This window comes from Crinia signifera, chromosome 6 (genome assembly GCF_055691185.1).
Source record: "Crinia signifera chromosome 6, ASM5569118v1, whole genome shotgun sequence".
Lineage (NCBI taxonomy): Eukaryota > Metazoa > Chordata > Amphibia > Anura > Myobatrachidae > Crinia > Crinia signifera.
The window spans coordinates 283,636,713-283,660,294 of record NC_139222.1 but is presented as its reverse complement, the minus strand read 5'-3'; the positions used below and the strand labels follow the sequence as shown (position 1 = coordinate 283,660,294).

At 50.1% G+C, this 23,582-nt stretch overlaps 1 protein-coding gene across 1 annotated transcript in view; it reads left to right on the top strand.

Annotated features, from left to right (window-relative positions):
• Positions 1 to 1,973: 1,973 nt before the first annotated feature.
• The window catches only part of SMC3 (structural maintenance of chromosomes 3), a 44,898-nt gene continuing 23,289 nt past the window's right edge, over positions 1,974 to 23,582 (top strand). The window contains exons 1-12 of the mRNA XM_083149842.1: positions 1,974 to 2,331; positions 5,860 to 5,935; positions 6,030 to 6,068; positions 6,593 to 6,660; positions 8,312 to 8,383; positions 8,479 to 8,558; positions 9,454 to 9,532; positions 11,487 to 11,604; positions 11,688 to 11,863; positions 12,011 to 12,091; positions 19,172 to 19,336; positions 19,697 to 19,818. Coding sequence (XP_083005968.1) covers positions 2,317 to 2,331; positions 5,860 to 5,935; positions 6,030 to 6,068; positions 6,593 to 6,660; positions 8,312 to 8,383; positions 8,479 to 8,558; positions 9,454 to 9,532; positions 11,487 to 11,604; positions 11,688 to 11,863; positions 12,011 to 12,091; positions 19,172 to 19,336; positions 19,697 to 19,818 — 1,091 coding nt within the window. The 5' untranslated portion in view covers positions 1,974 to 2,316. The remainder of the gene's footprint in view (positions 2,332 to 5,859; positions 5,936 to 6,029; positions 6,069 to 6,592; positions 6,661 to 8,311; positions 8,384 to 8,478; positions 8,559 to 9,453; positions 9,533 to 11,486; positions 11,605 to 11,687; positions 11,864 to 12,010; positions 12,092 to 19,171; positions 19,337 to 19,696; positions 19,819 to 23,582) is intronic.

The window sequence follows — 23,582 nt, the reverse complement described above, 5'->3', positions numbered from 1 at the left end:
GGTGTGGAGTTGATTTTATAAAGTAATCCGCGTCCCCTCGCGGGGAACACATGTGAAGTAATCCGCGTCCCCTCGCAGGGCTCACTGCACTCACCACGCTTCGGGCTCGGTGGCTTGCTCCGCTCGGCACACTTTTTAAAATCAACTCAATGCCGACGTGGATAGTGGGGTATAAACAGGTCGGGAGGACGCGTAACATGTCCACTTGCCACGCTTCGGGCTGGCGTGGATAGTGTGAATGTTTCAGGAACACAAGCTGAACATTGTCAGCCATTACACTGTCACTTCACCTTCAGCTATGACAGGGACACTGACTGTCTGCCAATGGTGGCAGCGGGAACACTACGCTACTTCTGACTGACTACGATATGCGGGAACACTACGCTGATTCTGACAGAGACGCTGGTTACGTGGTCGCGGGAACACTACGCTGATTCTGACAGAGACGCTGGCTAGGCGGCCGCAGTAACACTACACTGATTCTGACAGAGATGCTGGCTACGCGGCCGCAGTAACACTACGCTGATTATGACAGAGACGCTGGTTACGCGGTCGCGGGAACACTAAGCTGATTCTGACAGACGCTGGCTACGCGGCCGCAGTAACACTACGCTGATTCTGACAGAGACGCTGGCTAGGCAGCTGCGGGAACACTAAGCTGATTCTGACAGAGACGCTGGCTACGCGGCCGCAGGAACACTACGCTGATTCTGTCAGAGACGCTGGCTACGCGGCCGCGGGAACACTACGCTGATTCTGTCAGAGACGCTGGCTAGACGGCCGCGGGAACACTACGCTGATTCTGACAGACGCTGGCTACGCGGCCGCAGTAACACTACGCTGATTCTGACAGAGACGCTGGCTAGGCAGCTGCGGGAACACTAAGCTGATTCTGACAGAGACGCTGGCTACGCGGCCGCAGGAACACTACGCTGATTCTGACAGAGACGCTGGCTATGCGGCCGCAGGAACTCTACGCTGATTCTGACAGAGACGCTGGCTACGCGGCCGCGGGAACACTACGCTGATTCTGACAGAGACGCTGGCTATGCGGCCGCAGGAACACTACGCTGATTCTGACAGAGACGCTGGCTACGCGGCCCCGGGAACACTACGCTGATTCTTACAGGGACACTCGCGGGAACACTATGCTGATTCTGACAGAGACGCTGGCTATGCGGACGCAGGAACACTACGCTGATTCTGACAGAGACACTGGCTACGCGGCCGCGGGAACACTACGCTGATTCTGACAGAGACGCTGGCTATGCGGCCGCAGGAACACTACGCTGATTCTGACAGAGACGCTGGCTACGCGGCCCCGGGAACACTACACTGATTCTTACAGGGACGCTCGCGGGAACACTACGCTGATTCTGACTGACTACTCTAACTATGCTGGCTCTGACTGACTATGCTAACTACGCTGGCCGCGGGAACACTATGCTGATTCTGACAGCGCTGCTATACTAACTACGTACCGGGCGCCAGGCTAATACACAAGTACCGAAAAGTGCTATATAAATAACATTATTATCTCTGAGGTGAATTACTGCCACTGACCACTAGAGGCCACTCAAGGGACAAAATTACTCCTTTGTGTGCTAAAAAGATGTCATAATAGAAAGTGAACTATATTAGTCATCAAAATGACAGACCCACATAACATGTGCACATAACATGACCCACATAATGACAGCTGTTGTGCAGGCAACGACTAAACAGCTCCATCAGGTGCCATCTAGCGGTTCCTGATGCGCACAACACTAAAATCCCCCCTATAGAGGTGAGGAGCAACACTAGCCTGTTATTATTTAGGACAGGAAACCGGAATGACCATCGGTGGCGAAACAATCGATGGTCTCCCATTACATAGAATTGTGACCATCGATGGTCACTGGATAGCGATCACACCGATGGTCATCCCCACAGCAGAGGCGCTTGTTGGTTTGGCGCCAGCGTCTCGGGCCTGCTGCGGACTGTACCATCTCCCGCCCGGGGGGAGCACAGCCCTCTCCCCTGCCCGCCGCGTCGGCTGTAGCAACCGGGTGTCCCGTCCTGCCCTCTCCGCTGTCGGTGTGTCTCTCTCCCCCCACCTCCGCCTCAGCAATCGAACAACTGGCACCCCCTGTCCGGAGCACCACCCCCCCCGGCACTTGGCGTGGTCCTCTGCGCCTGAGGAGGACGGGCAGCCGCCATTTTGTTTGCTGGCGGGAGACTCAGAGCTGGAAACCGAGGCCCCGGGAGAACGAACGGTGTCCGCCACCCGCCATCGGCTCCGTGTAAAAGGCGTGCGGCGCCCGGCTGCGGACAGCCATGTACATCAAGCAGGTGAGCGGGGACGGGGGAGAAGGCGGCCCGGTCGCTGTGGGGAGGCCTGGGCCTCGAGTAAGTAGAGTGCCCGAGTGTTCGCGGCAGGGGCCGGGGGTTTGCGTGTGGCTGATACGGTGCAGCCCGGTATTCCTGTGGCGTCCGTGCGTTCTGAAGGACTACAGGTGTCAGCGTGCCTACAAGTGTTCATAATCCCGATGCACTACAAGTGTCAGCGTGCCTACAAGTGGTCATAATCCCGATGCACTACAAGTGTCAGCGTGCCTACAAGTGGTCATAATCCCGATGCACTACAAGTGTCACCGTGCCTACAAGTGGTCATAATCCCGATGCACTACAAGTGTCAGCGTGCCTACAAGTGGTCATAATCCCGATGCACTACAAGTGTCAGCGTGCCTACAAGTGGTCATAATCCCGATGCACTACAAGTGTCAGCGTGCCTACAAGTGGTCATAATCCCGATGCACTACAAGTGTCAGCGTGCCTACAAGTGGTCATAATCCCGATGCACTACAAGTGTCAGCGTGCCTACAAGTGGTCATAATCCCGATGCACTACAAGTGTCAGCGTGCCTACAAGTGGTCATAATCCCGATGCACTACAAGTGTCAGCGTGCCTACAAGTGGTCATAATACCGAGGCACTACAAGTGTCAGCATGCTGGAGCACTACAAGTGTCAGCATGCCTACAAGTGGTCATAATACCGAGGCACTACAAGTATCAGCAGGCTGGAGCACTACAGGTGTCAGCGTGCCTACAAGTGGTCATAATTCCGAGGCACTACAAGTGTCAGCGTGCCTACAAGTGGTCATAATACCGAGGCACTACAAGTGTCAGCAGGCTGGAGCACTACAAGTGTCAGCGTGCCTACAAGTGGTCATAATACCGAGGCACTACAAGTGTCAGCAAGCTGGAGCACTACAAGTGTCAGCGTGCCTACAAGTGGTCATAATACCGAGGCACTACAAGTGTCAGCAGGCTGGAGCACTACAAGTGTCAGCAGGCTGGAGCACTACAAGTGTCAGCAGGCTGGAGCACTACAAGTGTCAGCAGGCTGGAGCACTACAAGTGTCAGCAGGCTGGAGCACTACAAGTGTCAGCAGGCTGGAGCACTACAAGTGTCAGCAGGCTGGAGCACTACAAGTGTCAGCAGGCTGGAGCACTACAAGTGTCAGCAGGCTGGAGCACTACAAGTGTCAGCAGGCTGGAGCACTACAAGTGTCAGCAGGCTGGAGCACTACAAGTGTCAGCAGGCTGGAGCACTACAAGTGTCAGCAGGCTGGAGCACTACAAGTGTCAGCAGGCTGGAGCACTACAAGTGTCAGCAGGCTGGAGCACTACAAGTGTCAGCAGGCTGGAGCACTACAAGTGTCAGCAGGCTGGAGCACTACAAGTGTCAGCAGGCTGGAGCACTACAAGTGTCAGCAGGCTGGAGCACTACAAGTGTCAGCAGGCTGGAGCACTACAAGTGTCAGCAGGCTGGAGCACTACAAGTGTCAGCAGGCTGGAGCACTACAAGTGTCAGCAGGCTGGAGCACTACAAGTGTCAGCAGGCTGGAGCACTACAAGTGTCAGTGTGCCTACAAGTATTCATAATCCTGAGGCACTACAAGTGTCAGCGGGCTGGAGCACAACAAGTGTTAATGAGCGGGGCACTACAAGTGCCAGCAGGCCGAGGGCATACGTGTCGTTGAGCTTTAGCACTACCGGTTTATTTACTAAGATGGGAGTTTTGTTGCCGATGGGATGTTGCTATGGGCAACCAATCAGATTCTGTTATCTTCTAGAACAGTGATGGCTAACCTTGACACTCCAGCTGTTGTTGAACTACACATCCCAGCATGCCCTGCTACAACTTTACTATTTGGCCACGCTAAAACTGATGCAGGGCATGCTGGGATGTGTAGTTCAACAACAGCTGTGTCAAGGTTAGCCATCACTGTAACCTAGAAGGCGCAAAATAAATAAATAGATTCTGATTGGTTGCTATGGGCAACATCCCTATTGCCTGGGGTAGCACTGTACATACCATACACTACCATGGACTGGTGGTATTGGTCGACAGGGTTATGGTTGACACATGAACAGGTCAACATGAGTTTTTTAACTTTTTCATATTTTACCCATCCACACAGACTACAATTGCTAAAGCGAAGCACAAATTGTCACCAAAAAAAGTGTGGGGAAGAAATCATGTTGCCGTTTCCATGTATCAACCATATCCTATGTTGACCTAGTCGGGTAGACCAAGACACTGTTGCCCTAATTAGTGTTGATGCTAGGATCCGTGCCCCACACAGTGCCATCAAGTCAATGCCAACTTCTGGTAACGTTGTGGATGGCTGTCCTGGTCCAGGTTCCGTCTTCAGTCAAGCGGCTCAGAGTTCATAGCAGGGTGTCCGCACTGTACGTACACATTACTATATGCAGTGTTGGCCTATACATGACTCTTCATATACTGTACGTTATACACATATATTATACTGAAGGGGAAGGGTGTCCCGCACAGGACATATTCCCAAGGAAAGTATTATATAAAAATAAATATATTCAGATTGGTGCTAATTTACAGTTGCAGTCATTGTTTTCAGTAAGTGTGGACTGTGGTCCCCAAAGTGTATTATACCATGTACACAGAAAGGGGGATATTTTCATGGTGCAGTACTTACTATACCTGTCTGTTACTAGTGCAGCATATATTCCCTGGACAACTGTTCAGCCAGTGTTCTACCAGATGTTTATAACCGCCTACAAGTGAGAAACTTCTCTAGATGCTTTGCCTAAAGGTGCACAGACGCTGTGCGATGTGCTCTGTACTAGATCGTATCGCAAGGCCAAAACACACCACGTGTGGGCACCTTTAGAGCGATTAATATTACTATGTTACAACCTTATCTTTGACAACCCATGCAGTTCCTCTTCCCTGTTTGGGGTGTCGCTGTAGTGCTTCTAGCACAGTGTGGCCTGTATATCAGCACTGAACTTCAAACCAGACCTGTGCTAGAAACACCACAGCAGACAGTGACACCCCAAGAAGGGAAGAGGAACTGCATGGGTTTTCAAAGATAGCGGGTGCTAGAAAGAACACTACAGTATTTTATGGGCTGTACAAGGACCATCAGAGTATAATACATACAATGTGTAGACAAAAGTGATTGGACACTGAAAGCAAATAGATGAACGAGATTTAATGGACATCTGTACTTTGTAGGGCCACCTAGAACAGATACTGTGTACATACAGATGACATCCATTCATGCTGTGGTGGGGACCCATGGGCCCGGCGGTTTTCGCAGGGCTCTGCTAAATGGGGATGGAGCGTTTTGCCGTTTAAAAATTGGTCAGGATGCAGCTAACTCTGAGTTCTCTAGTGAACTCTATGAAAGGTTTTATACCTTCACGTACGTACGCATGTCTGCTGCAGGAGCATACCATTACACTTGTGCGGGGGTGTCCAATCACTTCTGTCTACATAGTGTATATGTTAAATTTATGGAATATTTGACACTTACCTGCACTTCTCCCCAGGTAATCATCCAGGGCTTCCGCAGCTACAGAGATCAGACTATTGTTGACCCTTTTAGCTCCAAGCACAATGTTATCGGTAAGTGACAGTGCACGTCAGTCTGGGGACAGGAGGAAATAATGACTGCATAGTAAGTCCGTGCTAATGAGCCTGCTCTCCTTGTTTATTACAGTGGGCAGAAATGGATCCGGCAAAAGCAACTTTTTCTACGGTAAGAACTGGTGTATTTTAATTTGTGCAATATTTCTATTGTCATAGGATTGTGGATAAATCCATGGTACACACAGTGCAAATCTGATTATGTTACGCTTAGAGGATACTCCTCTGATACTGTACTGCCCTGCCTGTAATACTCTATACAGAGTAACATATGCCTGTATGGCTTGTCTTATGTGTCTGGCTGCTCATAGGGCTGAGGAAGGCTTTCACTGTTCTCTGGTTTGCACTGACTTCATCTTTGGGATCTGGCAATATAATAAAACACCTGTCAGTTATCAGGGCAGTTTGGGAACATCTGTGCAACTAGTGCACTTGTCTATTTGCTGGTATTTCTGGGAACGATAAGTCACCTTTTACACTTTAATGTTATCCTCTGTGTATTTGATTTCTGGAAGTTAGATCATCTGTATAACCTTTACATGAAGGTGTCCTTTTACGTGTGTGTGTGTGTGTGTGTGTGGTGGAAAATCGTCTGTTCCGTTTTGTGTGTAACCTGTTTCCCTTTCCCCCCCTCAGCCATTCAGTTTGTTCTCAGTGATGAGTTCAGCCACCTGCGGCCAGAACAGAGGTTGGCGCTCTTACACGTGAGTAATTATTCCCTCCTCCCCCCCCCCCCCCCCCCCCACATTGGATGCAATACATTGCGGATGCTAAAAATCGCCCACAATGTGCTGCCGACGGTTTCTTATGTGCAGCATGTATGATCTCTGGCTTTTTTACCCGATTTCTCTGCCATTTTCAGAGGAATCAGGTGAAATTGGTGGTGTAGGGGGGCCTTTAGACAAAGGTTGGGTACACACTGTATGATTATGCTTCCTGAGCAATATCCTTACCGATGTACCTTGGGCAAACCATCTAGTGCATACACACGGAACAATATCGTTAAATGAAGAATCTACATGGATGCAGTTAGAGACAGGGTTGTACGATGTAAATCAAATGATTAAATCGTGGATTTAAATCAAAATGTTAAACTACAACTTTGTCTTAGGAAGAGATAGACGTGTAGGAGATAGCTGTATAGAGTTTGCTCATGCCAATAATCGTGACATTATGCCGGTCGTCATCAACTTTCTTCTATCCATGAAACCATTTGCAAAATACGTGTTTGAAGTGGACACTTTACGCCAAGTATCTCCTCTAGCCTGGTGGATGTCCTACGCAGCTCCCCAAAAATCATAGTTTTTTTAACCCCTTGAGTGGTGGACTTTGCTGGGGCAGGACAAACCTACCAGGGCAGGTTTGTCCTGCCCCAGCGAAACCCACCACAGATCATTAGGAGCCCCCCTCCCCTCACCTTCGCTCTGGATCTCCCACTGCCCCTGCCCCAGCCGCCTGTCAGTCATCACACAGGCCGCAGGCTCAGGGATGGTTTGCCGCGACTCGGGCGCCTGAGTGCTCCCGAACATCCCCCAAGGTGGCTAGAGGCTGGGGGAGCGGCAGGGGTTAGAAGAGATCCGGCGTACGCCGGAGCACAGGTGATTGGGGGGGGGGGGGCTGGGGAATGTAACGGGGGGCTCGAGGTGGTGCACACCTGGACACCACTGGCGCGCACCTATTTGTGGAATGCCTGGAAAATTTTCGGACATACCACTCAAGGGGTTAAATCTGATTTTTATTCAACCCTGGTTAGATAATTTACAAGTCTGTGTAGAGAAAGGGGAACATTTGCTAAGATGGGCGTTATATTGACGATGGGGGTGTTGCCCAAGCATCCACTCAGATTCCATCCTTTATCTTCCAGAAGGTGCTAAGTAAATAAGCAGGATCGGATTGGTTGCTATGGGTAACATCCCATCTTCATAAGAACTCCCATCTTAGTAAATGTACCCCATAGTCTCCAGGGTTTCCTGATGGATGGGGTAAATCTGAATGATTGTATCCGTCCTGGGCCGCACAGTGTGGAACCTCAGTCCAGCAGTGGTGTCCGGCTGCATCCTGCCCATCCATCCTGCACCTGCTAGTTCCTGTGTTTGCTGATGGCTTAACCTCATTTGGGGTCAACTTTGGATCTTCCCCAAGGTCATCAGCGTACACCAAAGAGAATTCAGGATTTCTTTGCTGGATCCATATGGGTGATGCTGCATTCCCACCTTTTGTGCTGTGATTCTGGTTTGACTCCTTTTACGCCTGATCTCTCCTATGGCCTTTATTGATGAATAAACCCCTGACCTAATGTATTCCAAGAAATGGGTTTGATACTATGTGAAATAACCACTTTTGTTTGTATTTCAGGAGGGAACAGGCCCTCGAGTTATTTCTGCGTTTGTGGAAATCATATTCGACAACTCTGATAACAGATTGCCGGTGAGTTACGGAATCACGTTCCAGGCAATCTGAGATCTCCTGATCTTCTGTCCGCACCAGAGCGTTTTGACTGTGCTGCTTATGTCTCTTGTTAGATCGACAAGGAGGAGGTTTCACTTCGTAGAGTCATTGGAGCCAAAAAGGATCAGTATTTCCTAGACAAGAAAATGGTGACGTAAGTGGCAGCACCGGTTATTTTTCTCTCTCCTGGCACATGAGAGGGCGCCGGCCACCCATACACTGTGGAGGCAGGCACCAGTCACATCATATTTATGTAGTCTTCATTCTTGCGTGCTGCATCTTTTAAAACTTGTGCAGTTCCTCTTCCCTGCCTGAGGGGGTCACTCTCTGCTGTGCTGCTTCTAGTACATGCCTGGTCTGCATATCCGTACTGAAATACAGACCACACTGTGCTAGAAGCACCACGGCAGAGCGTTACACCCCAGGCAGGGAAGAGGTAATACATGGGTTTTGAAAGATGCAGGGTGCTAAAATAAATAGTATTGTTGGTTATAATGCCCATCAATTCACGTACAACAGGCGATGACGTGCAATACAGCAATGGAATTCATTATTGGCTGATCCCCGTATAATCACCGCCTGTACTGTGTGTGTTATCGATAGGTTTTCTTTACATCCATTGCCAGATATTTCCCTGTTGTTTTACTTTAGGTGTTATTTTCAGTGGAATTATTTACCAGATATATTTATACAGGTTGAACACCGATTTATCTGGCATCTGTTGGTTTGGAACCTCCAGACACATCGGGGGCCAGAGGAAGTTAGGTTGTTATATTGTAGAAGAGACTGTAGGAGGGCTTAGAATGGCAGTGGGAGGGTGTCTGGATGCGGGTGGGGGAGGGTTGCACTGCAGGGAAGCTGCGGAATCTTGGATACCCTGCAACCTGCGGGAGACAAGTTGACGGGGTGGTGGCAGAGGAGTTAATTGTGCTGTGGTGGTAAAAACCACTGATGCCGAATAATCCGTGTTCATCCTGTATTACATTCTGCCGTATGATGGATGTTTCTCATTTTATTTACGTAAACATTTTTGGTTTCTTTTCTTCTAGAAAAAATGATGTGATGAACCTGCTGGAAAGCGCTGGCTTCTCTCGTAGTAATCCGTATTACATAGTAAAACAGGGCAAGGTAAGGCATTTCCACTTGGTGGCTTATTCGGATGTCCTTTTTGTTTATTGTTGGGACCATCTTTTATTTTATTGTAAAAACAAGAGATGTGTGGTGCGCAATCAGCAGCAGCTGGCACAGGGTTGTCAGACCCTTAGATTAAAGAAAGAGTGTGCCAGCGCTGGCTGTACCAATGATTGGACCAGACGGTTCTCAAAAAATCGAACAATTTAATAATTAAGAAAATTAAAACCCAAAAAAAGTTGGTATGTGAATCATTAGACTTGAAGTCCAATTTGCACTGTTAAAAACATATATCACCGGGATATTTTTGCTTGAAACTTATGGGTATTTTTCATGAAATACTGACAATTGGATTCATATTACCATCCTGGTTGGTCTGCTCGATGTTTTGTTATCCAGACTGGGGTGACTTAGTAGTCCTGAATTTGCCCTGTGATTTCAAGGGCTCAAGGTTCCCACTTGTAACAGTCGTCCTCTTATTTGGTGGATGAATTAGGGATCATGCAGTTATCCCAAAAGAAGATTAGTCCAGATGTTTTTGGTGAGGGACGTCTGTGGGTAGGTCGGACAGGTCACCACAATCTCAGAGATGGTGTCAGCAGACTGATTTCTGAACAGCTCAACGCGTTTCCCCGGAACATTGTACCTCCAGCTTCCTCAGGAGCAAGAGTCCAAATGAGAGCTCAGTGCTCATATTTATACCAGAGGACTAATTGTCTCAATGATTCACCTGAGTGCAATTACAAGTTTAAAAATCATTAAAACCTGAGAACCGTCTGCAAATTATGTGGGTTATATACCTTATTAATATAGGAGGCAGTATGTAGAATAATATATTTTAAACACAATAAATATTGTTTTCAAAAGAAGTATACATGATCTATTTAGGCTATAGAGTCATGTGACCCGGAAATAGTCACATGACCCTATAGTTTTAATGATTTTTAAACTTGTAATTGCACTCAGGTGAATCATTGAGACAATTAGTCCTCTGGTATAAATATGAGCACTGAGCTCTCATTTGGATACTTGCTCCTGAGGAAGCTTTGTGTTTTTTAATTTTCTTAATTATTAAATTGTTAGATTTTTTTTGAGAACCGTCTGGTCCAATCATTGGTACAGCCGGCGCTGGCACACTTTCTTTTATTTGGTACTTGTTTCCTAGCACGGCGCCAGTCGGGTCCCATCGTATACCATTAGTTAAGGTATGCGATGGGACCCGATATAAGCCTTTTAGGAGTTCATTGTACAATTTTTTAATCACATCACATGGCATGCGATGCGACGCGATTATACCCGATTTCCCATTGAGTCCAATGTTAAATGCACCCCAGACCCGATTTTTAATTGTAAACCCACCCTGATGGGTAATTACTATGTGAAATGCCCCCCATTGTTAACGCCACCCCAGTATCAACGTAAACCCGAAGCGTGGCGAGCACAGCGGTACGCGTCCTCCGACCTTTTAATACCCCCCACTATCCACGTCAGCGTGGAGTTGATTTTATATAGTGTGGCGGGGCTCGCCACGCTTCGGGCTCGGTGTCTCGCGACGCTCGCCACACTATATAAAATAAGCTCTACACCGACGTGGATAGTGGGGGTATGAAAAGGTCGGAGGACGCGTACCACCACCACTTGCGGGCTCGCTGCGCTCTCCACGCTTCGGGTTGGCGTTGATCGTGGCGTTAACAATGGGGGCATTTGACATACTAATTACCCATCAGGGTGGGTATACAATTAAAAATTGGGTCTGGGGGGGCATTTAACATTGTCATCAGCCATCAGGGTGTCTGTACAATTACAAATCGGGTCTAATTGCGTCGCATTTTACAATCCCGATGCCATACAATTGATATCGGTGGCGCCGTGCTAGGAAACAAGTACCTTTTTTATTTTATTGTATTAATTTATCCATATCAGTTGTTAAGACGCCTGTTTCCCCCCACAGATTAACCAGATGGCGACTGCTCCAGACTCCCAGAGGCTGAAGCTGCTTCGGGAAGTCGCCGGGACCAGAGTCTATGATGAGCGTAAAGAAGAAAGTATTTCGCTGATGAAGGAGACCGGTCAGTACATGTCCTGGTTGTAGGACACGTGCAACACGTGTCTGCCCTTCGGTGACCTCTTCTATCATCTTCATTCCATGCAGAGGGTAAACGTGAGAAGATTAACGAGCTGCTGAAGTACATTGAAGAGCGCTTACACACACTGGAGGATGAGAAGGAAGAGCTTGCGCAGTACCAGAAGTGGGACAAGATGAGGAGAGCATTGGAGTACACCATCTACAACCAGGAACTGAACGAGACGCGGGCCAAGCTCGATGAGGCAAGTCGCCCTTTTCCCATCCATCTGCGGTCGCTGCCCTCACATATAGACTGGTCACGGGATTGTAGCGCAGAGTTCTCCTTAGGTGACTGTTCTGCCTTCTGTAGCTCGCCAGGTCACATCTAATATATTATCTGTGTTCTGCAGCTTTCATCAAAGCGCGAGACAAGTGGTGAGAAATCCAGACAGCTGCGAGACGCCCAGCAGGACGCCAGGGATAAAATGGAGGTGAGTCGTTAATACTCTTGTTCTGGCCGTACACCGCAAGAGAGTGCGCTGTTAGGTAATGCTGTAACCCTACTGGACAGTGGTAAATGCATGCGATCTGTAATGCCCTGCAGTAGTCCCAGAGGATCAGCACGTCTGTCATGTGTAGCACAGTATTATGGCTGACGCTGTATATAAGCGAGTTACGGCGGGCCTACCAAACAACGGCTTGGAGCGTAATTTCTCTTCAGGTTTATTGGAAGCTACACGATTTAATCCTTTTTTTAAATATATTTTCCTTGTCAGGGTCCATGGGTTCCACAGGGGACATCGGGGTTGTAGGCGGATCCAGGGGGTCCGAGGCACCAATCAGCGAAGCTTTTTAGAATTCCCAGGATGCCCGGGCCCCCTCCCCTACAACCCTGCCTCCAGGCTCATGCAGCCCGTTTTTTTGTTGGTGCCTGCAGGAAGCAGATGCACCTTTAAATCAGCAGGGATTACCTTCATTTTTTATTTTACAATTTTAAATTTGCTGCTTCAGCGGCTGAGCCGCTGTAGCAGCTGAGGCAGCTCCCGCCTTCAATCAATTGACGGCGGCGCGTGCTGCCGCATCACTCCCGCCGGCGCCGACATTCCACCCAGGACTGCGGTCAAGCGGGGTAGCCCGGCGGAGGAGACGGACAGCGCTAGCACCGCCGGAGATCTCCAGGCAGCGTGGTCGGCATCAGGGAGCAGGTAAGGCTCTCCTAGAGAGCACAAATTGCTGCCATGCTGCACGCTGCGGGAGACAGCCGCAGCAGCTGGAGTGGACACTGGCTCCCGGGTCAGGGACTCCACTAAACCACTGGGAACCGAGCGCAGGCCCGTGTAAGGGGGACCCAGTTAACTAAGGCTCCAATTGTGTCCCGGTGGGGGAAGTCCAGTACGGGGAGGTGGCGCTTGGCCTGCAGCCCCTCCCCCAGCTCTGGCGCCCTTCTCTTCCCAGAGCTGTGGCCATTAGCTGCGTAACTCTGTGCCCGCCCCCTTCCTCTCAGACCAGCGGCATTTCCAGAGGCACGGAGTCCCCAGAGTCCGGGCGACAGCTCTCCCCTGTGAAACCGTCTACAGGCTGAGTAGATTACGTTCACAGCCACCCTAGATCCCACTTGCTCTTTAGAGCTAAAGTGGTTGATAGCAGGGTGTGATAGCTCATTTAGGCTATTGTGTGTGTGTGTGTGTGTGTGTGTGTGTGTGTGTGTGTGTGTGTGTGTGTGACGTGTGCTAGTTCTATCTTTCACTGTCTGTGTAACTTTCTCTATACTCTCATATTGAGGTGCTGCCTCAGGTCACATACACGCAGTGATATCACTCTAGGGTTTCTTTGGTGAATTCTCCTATTGTGCACTGTATTTCCCCCTGTGGGTAACCATGTCCAAACGGGGCCGCACTCAGACACAGTCTCCTCAGCTCCTGTCCTGCAGAGGCTGTGCAGCAGGCCTATCTGAGCAGGATGTTATCCAGGACGGGTTATGTGTCACCTGCTTTCTCCCCCCTGGTCAGCCATCTGCCTCTGTGGTTTCACCACAACCCCCTGGGCAGCTTTTCAACAACTATTCGGTACTGGTAGTGGATCGCCTTCCGCCATCCATCGCACCCCCCTGTAGTCCAGCCCCCTCCACCTTGGGTGGATGCCCTGTCGACCACGGTGTAGACCTTGCAGCAGACTTCGGTGGCTATGCAGAAGCTGCTGCCCAGTGCTGCTCAACCAACCAGACCTGTGTTGACACCGTTGCTGTCGGTAGTTCAGGATGATACTGATGATGAAGGGAATAATTATAATAATGACAATGCTGATGATGATCTTAATCTGGATGATGACCAAGATGATGATCCTATGCCCACTGACACTCCTGCTTCCCAAGCAGAAACACCTGATGTGGCAGCTCTCATTCACGCCATCCGTGACGTCCTTTTAACAGACTCTGATGAGCCTGAACCTACTGCTAAGACCAGAGATGTCTGTAACAAGCAGAAAGTCATTAAGGCACAATTCCCTCATTCTGACCACTTAACAGAGATCAGGACTGACCAATGGGAGCCTTAGGGAAAAAGTCAAATACCCCTAGAACATTACTGTCCAGATATCCTCTTCTTCCTGAGGATTGTAAACCATGGGAGATCCCACCGCCGGTTGATTCCCATGTGACCAGGTTAATAAAGGCTTCTGTCCTGCCAGTTACCTCTGGGTCAGTCCTTAAAGATCCCACAGATAGACGCCTAGAACAGTCTCTTAGGGCCATGTTTTCCTTTTCTGGCGCAGTCCAGAGACCCACTATTACAGCCACCTGGGCAGCCAAGGCCATTTTACCCTGGCTCCAAACAGTGGAGGATGAGCTCCCTCTAGAGGACGCTAAAATGTTTGTTCACCACATTAGACAAGCGGCTTTGTATATCATGGAGGCCATGTCTGATGCAGGTTCTTTAGCAGCCAGGGCGTCTGCCAGTTCTGTCCAGGCCCACCGCGTTATCTGGCTGCGCCCATGGAAAGCGGATGTGGAATCCAAGAAAACTTTGGAGTTACTCCCCTTTAAGGGTGAGAATTTGTTTGGGGAGGAGCTTAATAAGATTGCAGCCTCTCTAGCAGCTGCTTAGACTGCTTGTCTCCCTACAGCTCTGCCGCAGAAAGCTAGGACGCCGCCCTTTCGCCCCCAGGGTAAGGCCAGAGGGCAATCCTATGCTAGGAACGCCCCCCCCTAACAAGGCAGGTAAAGCCAAGCCTAAACAGGCCTGGGCCACTAGACAGGCCCCTGCCAAACCCGACAAGCCTTCGGCATGACGGGACACGCCTCCCGCAGGGGGATCCCCAGGTGGGAGGCAGAGTTCTTCACTTTGCCCCCCAATGGCTGTCCACAACAACGGACGCCTGGATGAGGGAAGTGGTATCCCGGTGATACTCCATATCCTTCCTAAAGCCTCCTCCTCGGAAGTTCTTCTGCACGGGTCTTCCTCACGACCCAAACAAGGCAGAACATTTGTTAAAAAGTCCTACAGTCCTTGTTGCAGTCTCAGGTCATCGTCCCAGTCCTGTTTCTCGAAAGAGGGCGGGGCTACTACTCCACTCTGTTCCTGGTTCCCAAACCAAACGGAACATACAGACCCATACTAAACCTGAAATCACTAAACAAGGTGGTAAAAGTGTCAAAGTTCCGGATGGAAACTTTGCGGACAATAATCCTGGCTCTGGAAGCAGGGGATAACATGGTCTCACTAGACATCCGGGACGCATACCTGCACGTCCCCATTGCGCCGGCACACCAGTACCTCAGGTTTGCCATCCAAATTCGCCACTTCCAATTCCAGGCCCTTCCATTCGGCCTGGCCACAGCCCCCAGTTTTTACAAAAATCATGGCAGTGATGGCGAAACATCTTCACAAACAAGGTATCCGAGTTCCCATACCTGGACGACCTCCTATTGGTGGCAAAGTCTCCAGAAGTCCTGTTGTCGCACCTGCAGATAATTTCGACTCTTCAGGCCCATGGCTGGCTCCTGAACTGGGAGAAATCCTCCCTGACCCCCTCGCAGCAAATGCTACATCTGGGAGCTCTCCTGGACACTCGTACATTGCGGATGTCGCTCCCCACAGACAAACGCAGATCTCTGCAACACAGAGTCCAGACGTTTCTTCAGGCCCCACAAGTCTCCGTTCACGAAGCAATGAGAATTTTGGGTCTGATGGTATCGACATTCGATATGGTGGAATGGGCCCAGTTATTCGCGTCCCCCTACAACAGCTCATTCTGAAGAAGTGGGACGGTCTTCCCCACCACATCAGGTCCACCTTCCTCTCATTGACTCCTCAGGTAACGGAGTCCCTGCAATGGTGGCTCCAAATGGAACACCTGTCCCAAGGACGTCCATTTTGGTTCACAGAGTGGACAATTCTCACTACCGACGCCAGCCTTCGAGTCTGGGGGGCGGTAGTAGGATCCCGATCCTTGCAAGGCGTTTGGTCTCCTCTGGAATCTCGCCTCTCCATCAACATATTGGAACTACGGGCAGTCCACAACGCCCTGATTCAATCCCTGGACTTGCTCCAAGGGAAACCGGTACAGATCCGGTCCGTCAACGCCACGGCGGTGGCGTACATCAACCGCCAGGGAGGTACCCGCAGCAAAGCTGTTGTCTAGGAGGTGTCCAGGATCCTCTTCATGATCCTGTCGGCAGTATTCATCCCAGGTGTGTTAAACTGGGAGGCAGACTTTCTGAGCGCTGGGGCCAGCCGGACGTGGACTTAATGGCGTCCAGACACAACAGGAAAGTGTCCAGATTCGGGTCTAGGTCCAGAGATCCTCAAGCGTGCTTTACGGATGCCTTGTCGGTTCCATGGAGGTTTCATCTTCCATCCAGAAGAAGAGGGTAACCACCAATGTGACTATAGCTGCTGTATCGGGAGGGTGTAAGGCTCCCAAAAATATACAAGTACGTAAAGGAGAGTTTGATACAGCGCTTGGGTTTTTCTGAATTTATTACAATGTTAAAACATGATTAACAATACATTTCATATGAGAATTCTCAAAGATAATAAAAAATGAAAAAACTGGTATAAAATGTTTTTAAAAGGTTTTGCTGCTAGTATTCAATGTTGGAGCCAAATGGGTGTTAAGTGTCCTGAATCAGCACCAGGGTATATAGTTACCATACGTGATGGATGATTATGTTGGGAACGAATATTCAAAATCCCGGAGATTTCCCAGTGATAGATTCCTGTACCTCTCACAGTGGAGGTGGTGGTGTAGCAGTCCTTAAGGTACGGCTGGTACCAGATGGAAATGGCTGGAAGGAGCTGATGAAGGCGTGTGAACACGATGAAACGCGTTGAGCCCATACCCTTGCTCCAGCATTCTTTTGGACAGCCACCTAGCTCCAATACAGCTACCCCTTGCAATTGCAGAGGACACCATACCCGGACCAGTTCTCCTTTGAATCTCCTGGAACCCGCAGCCATTTCCATCTGGTACCAGCCGTACCTTAAGGACTGCTACACCACCACCTCCACTGTGAGAGGTACAGGAATCTATCACTGGGAAATCTCCGGGATTTTGAATATTCGTTTCCAACATAATCATCCATCACGTATGGTAACTATATACCCTGGTGCTGATTCAGGACACTTAACACCCATTTGGCTCCAACATTGAATACTAGCAGCAAAACCTTTTAAAACATTTTATACCAGTTTTTTCATTTTTTATTATCTTTGAGAATTCTCATATGAAATGTATTGTTAATCATGTTTTAACATTGTAATAAATTCAGAAAAACCCAAGCGCTGTATCAAACTCTCCTTTACGTACTTGTTCATCTTCCATCCGCCTTTCCTCCAATAAACATGATTCCCAGAGTCATCAGAAAGTTCAAAAAGGAAGGCGGGAACCTCGTCCTAATAGCTCCGGCCTGGCCTCGCAGGCATTGCTATGTAGACCTTCAGCTTCTGTCATCCCAGCCTCCATTCCCCCTGCCACTTCGTGGGGGATCTGTTGAGTCAAGGTCCTTGTCTACACCCGGACCCTCATCGTCTATCTTTGACGGCGTGGCACTTGAAACTGCCTTGCTAAAACACAAGGGCTTCTCTTCCAGAGTAGCCAGGACTATGATCCGGGCATGCGAGCCAGCGTCCTCCAGGATTTACTATTGAATTTGGCACGCCCATTTCACATGGTGTACACCAAAGGGATACAATCCAAGGGTATTCAAAGTAGCCAGAATCCTGGCTTTCCTTCAAAAGGGTCTCGACTTGGGTCTGAGATTGGCCTTCCTTAAAGTCCAGGTCTCGCCTTATCGGTCTGGTTCCAAAAGAAGATTGCGTTTCTCCAGGGGGTGTTACACTTCCAACCTCCTTATGTCCCTCCTACAACACCCTGGGACCTATCCATCGTGTTAAAGGAATCAACTAAGCCCCCATTTTAGCAAACCTCAAATGGCTGACCGTTAAGACTTTTTTTCCTTCTGGCCATTTCTTCAGCCCGACGGGTTTCTGATCTGTCGGCACTTTCTTACAAGTCTCCTTTTCTGGTCTTTTACCCGGATAGGGCGATACTAAGAACTAAACCAGCCTACCTCCCTAAAGTCGTCTCCAAATTCCATGTTCATAAGGAGATTGTGGTTCCTGCGTTCACGGCAGAAGACCTGTCGTCGGAAGAACGCTTACTTGACGTGGTCAGGGCTCTGACCATATATGTCGACCGTTCTAAGTCAGTCAGGAAATCTGATTCCCTGTTTGTCCTATACAGATTTCACAAAAAAGGGATGGCCAGCGAGCAAACAGACTATTGCTCGCTGGATCCGCATGGCTATCCAAAAGGCTTATCAACAGGGTAATCTCCCGGTCCCTGTATCTATCAAAGCACACTCTACCAGAGCGGTTGGTCCGTCATGGGCTGCACGCCGAGGTGCATCTGCCGAACAGCTGTGCAAGGCTGCAACGTGGTCATCTGTCCATCTGTCCATACCTTCATCAAGTTCTATGCTTTTGACACGTTCGCCTCCCAGGATGCCTCCTTTGGTCATCGGGTACTTCTGACACCTCAGGCAAACTCCCACCCTTAATACGGCTTGTGACATCCCCGATGTCCCCTGTGGGACCCATGGACCCTGACAAGGAAACGGAAAGTTATGGTAGAACCTACCTTGGTTAACTTTCTTTCCTTGAAGTCCATGGGAACCACAGGGCGCCCTCCCTTTAATTTGTTCCTGAGGTTTCCCTATTAGTGATATGTTACACTGTGACTAATAATGACCACTCTCTTGTCCTCGTGCTATATTATGTGTGTATGAGTACTTGGGCATGTGTTTTTTTCCTGTCCTCTTCTCTGCTCCTCTTCCTGCTTATGGCTTGTTACAAAAACTGGCTGAATGAGCCTGGAGGCGGGGTTGTAGGGAAGAGGGCCCGGGCATCCTGGGAATTCTAAAAAGCTTCGCTGATTGGTGCCTCGGACCTCCTGGATCCGCCTACAACCTCGATGTCCCCTGTGGTTCCCATGCACTTCAAGGAAAGAAAGGTAGGTTCTACCATAACTTTCCATAACTTACCATAACTTTCCGTTTCTTTTTGTTTTTGTAGGACATTGAGCGCCATGTGCGTGAGATGAAAGCCAAGATATCAGCAATGAAGGAAGAGAAGGAGCAACTGAGCTCTGAGAGGCAGGAGCAGATAAAGCAGAGAACCAAGCTGGAGCTGAAAGCCAAGGATCTCCAAGATGAGCTGGCTGGGAACAGTGAGCAGAGGGTAACTATCTGCCTAAGGGGCTGCAGACATCAGTCACAGGCTCATAGGAATACAGCAAGTGGTGGACCGGGGGGGATTGCTCACATCTAGCAGTGGATTGTGACACGCAGTGAGTGCAGCGGCGTGTGTTAGCTGGGGCAGAGTTTACCTGCTCTCTAGGCTCCGGATATATGCTTGCTTATTCTGAATAAGGCCCTGAGTGCAGAGTATTTACATTGTTGGGCAATACAGTGAATACAGCATAGCAAGTGGTGGAGGGTTCCAGTACACACAGCATAGTCTGAGTAACCAACCTAACGGTGCTCACTCACCATAGCATTCATTACAACGTTTAACATATTTTATTTATTTTTATTTAAGAAACGACTCTTAAAAGAAAGACAGAAATTACTGGAGAAGATTGAGGAAAAGCAGAAGGAGCTGGCAGAGACTGAGCCTAAATTCAGCAGCGTAAAACAGAAAGAAGAAAGTGGCATAGCAAGGTGTGTACAGGGCACCGTACAATGCCGAGGGCTTAGCATGCATCCAGCATTTCTATCCATTCTGGGGATAATCCCTGGTGCAACGTGGTTCAGAACATCTTCCTGAAATGTCCTGTTATGTTATGGTCACCCTGTCCCTGAGAACAGTTCTATCACTGTGGGGGTGGATATACAGAAAGATAATACACACAGTGTCTGGCTGATAGGTCGACGGAGTCAAAAGGTTGACATGATTTCTATTTTAAAAATGGTTTCATTTTTTGGGAACTTTTTTATACTTCGCCATCCATGTCTGCATAGTGAGAGAGGCAGCATGGATGGTGTAATGGTTAGCATTGCTGCCTCACAGCGCTGAGGTCATGGGTTCTATCCCCACCATGTGTTATATATACGGGGCAGTACGGATGGTGTAATGGTTATATTACTGCCTCACAGCGCTGAGGTCATGGGTTCTATCCCCACCATGTGTTATATATACGGGGCAGTACGGACGGTGTAATGGTTATAGCATTACTGCCTCACAGCACTGAGGTCATGGGTTCTATCCCCACCATGTGTTATATATACGGGGCAGTACGGACGGTGTAATGGTTACATTACTGCCTCACAGCACTGAGGTCATGGGTTCTATCCCCACCATGTGTTATATATACGGGGCAGTATGGATGGTGTAATGGTTAGCATTACTGCCTCACAGCACTGAGGTCATGGGTTCTATCCCCACCATGTGTTATATATACAGGACAGTACGGACGGTGTAATGGTTAGCATTACTGCCTCACAGCACTGAGGTCATGGGTTCTATCCCCACCATGTGTTATATATACGGGGCAGTACGGATGGTGTAATGGTTATTTCTCCTTCGGGAGACATCAGGGGCCACAGCGTTACAGTGGGTAGTAAGGAGATGGGAGAGCACCAGCACCCTAGAGGTTAAACTTGAACTGCCTCCCAGGCAGCCGGGCTCCTCCCTTCCTCTACCCCGCCTCCAGGCCAGGAAGCTCAGTTTTTTCGGGTGCTGGCAGGAGCCAGATGCACCTAATAGAGGTGCTGCTATTTAGCAGCCTAACTTGATTTTTATATTTTATTTTTCATTTTTCTTTTACACTGACTTCTGTCAGTGACAGAGCAGCAGCACTGGGGGTCTGCACAGACACCTGCGCTGCTGCTCCATCACCCGGGTCCGGAGCTGCATCGCCACTCGAGGGTGGGGACCTGCAGCGGCCCCCGGGCACTGGGGAGCCACAGCCGCCACCGGACGCCGGGGACCTGACAAAAGGTAACGCGCTCCCCGCTGGGAGCGCGCGCGATTGCGCTTGCTGGGCATTGCGGCTGTAGCAGTTCGGCGGGGGGGGACCGCCGACTGCGCTGACAAGCGGACGGCTGGTTCGCCACCCGCTCCCGCTGGACCACCAGGGAAACGGTTTGTGGGCAGCGGCGCCAGGTATGCGGGGCCGCCCGGTAGCGCCGGACCCCTGCCATTTTTACCGGCGCCGCATGTGGACACCTCCCTGGGGGCCATTTGTCAGCAGGGGGAGAAGGCTCCCCCCACATCAGCCTCTCCACCAGTCGGACATTGCGACAAGGGTGGCATATGTTAACCACCAGGGTGGCACTAGTTGTCAGCCCACTATGACAGAAGCATCCGGCATCTTTCAGAGATGATCCCTGCTTTTTCAGAAATTTTTATCCTGGTAGTCCAGAATTGGGTGGCGGTCTTCCTCGGCCGTCAGACCTGTGATGCCGACGACTTGACCCTCCTGAGAGTGATGTTTCAGATGCTGGTACAACGGTGGGGCCCAACAGCCTCTCGCCATACCTTCAAACCACCACTGTGCGGGTCCTGGTCTTGCGACCCGGAGGGGGGGGGGCTTGCCTGGTAGACGCCCTGTCCACTCCGTGGCCGTCCACACTGATGGCGCCTTTCCACTACTTTCCTCCTTTTGCGAATGTCTCGCAAGCTGAAGCCGGAGGGCGGCACGTCTATTCTGGTTGCTCCACCTTGGCCCAGACGGATCTGGTTTTCGGATCTGCAGTCAGTAGCCCCTCCTATTCGCTTACCCCTGGACACAGGCATGCTCTCATGGTCCGCCTCTCTCTTTCGGCTTTGAGGCACTTGGCTTTGACGGGGTGGCTGTTGAGACCTCCCGGGTAAGACCCAGCGGATTTCACTCCACCATGCTCAGGGCGAGGCAACCTCCCTAGATGGGGTGTACCATCGCATATGGAGGGCTTACTTTTCCTGCTGCGAATTCTACGCTTCAGATTCCGGGACTTACTACCTGGCTAGGGTTCTGTCCTTCTTGCAGAAGGGTCTGGAGGCTGGGTTGCGTTGATCATCTTTAAAGGTTCGGATTTCAGCCTTGCACATCTTGTTCTGTCGACGGATGTCTGTACATTCCTGCAGGATGTCTTGCATATCCAGCCTCCCTTAGTTATCCCAGTTGCCCCCTGGGATCTCTCTAATCCTGACTTCTTCAGGGCCCACCTTTTGTGCCCTTGCGGTCAGTGGACCTGTGTTGACTCGCCTGGAAGATCGTTTCCTTGTTGGCGATAGCTTTGGCCAGGGGAGTCTCTGACCTGTCAGCTCTGTCCTGTAAGTTCTTGGTTATAACCGGGCGGTTTTTCCTACCGTCCCTTCTCACCTACCTTAGGTGGTGTCCGGCTTTCAGGTCAACCAGGACATTATTGTTCTGGCATTTAGACAGTCTGTTGTTACTACGGCTTGGTCCTCCTTGGACGTTGTCCGGCCGGGGCGCATTTATGTGCTATGTGCACCGTTCTAGGCTGTTGCACTAGTCAGACTCTCTCTCTCTTTGTACTATATGGTGTTCGGATGAGAGGGTGGCCTGCCTCTACGCAAACTACTGCCCGCTGGAGTCGCTCTGGCAGGCATATTTGGACACCTCCCTCCCGGTTCCGGCAGGGATTCAGGCACATTCCGTTAGGTCTGTGGAGGTATCCTGGGCTGTAAGAGGCGGTGCTAAAGTTGAGCAAATTTGCAGGGCGGCGACTTGGTCGTCCGCCATTACTGTCTTGCGTTTTTACGCTTTTGACACGTTTGCCTCCTAGGACTCGGCCTTTGGCCAGAGTGTGTTGGCTGCGGCACAGGCGCGTCCCCACCCATAGGTGGCTGCTTTAGGACGTCCCACTGTAACGCTGTGGCCCCTGATGTCTCCCGAAGGAGAAAATGAGATTTATGTCTTACCTGGTAAATCTCTTTCTTCGAGGACATCAGGGGCCACAGGGATCCCTCCCTGCCGCGCCTGCTTTACTTCCGTTATGGTTAAGTTATGATTATGTTATATTATCCCTCGGTTGAGGGTACTAACATGTTCAGAATGTGTTTCTGTGCGGTGCTTCTCTTCCTTCTATCTTGTCTCCTGCCTTGGCTTGTTAAAAAAACTGAGCTTCCTGGCCTGGAGGCGGGGTAGAGGAGGGGAGGAGCCCGGCTGCCTGGGAGGCAGTTCAAGTTTAACCTCTAGGGTGCTGGTGCTCTCCCATCTCCTTACTACCCACTGTAACGCTGTGGCCCCTGATGTCCTCGAAGAAAGAGATTTACCAGGTAAGACATAAATCTCATTATTACTGCCTCACAGCGCTGAGGTCATGGGTTCTATCCCCACCATACGGGGCAGCACGGACGGTGTAATGGTTAGCATTACTGCCTCACAGCGCTGAGGTCATGGGTTCTTTCTTCTGCGGCAGACGTCAGGGGCCACAGGGATTACATTGGGTAGAGAGTGAGGTCACGACCTTTCCAG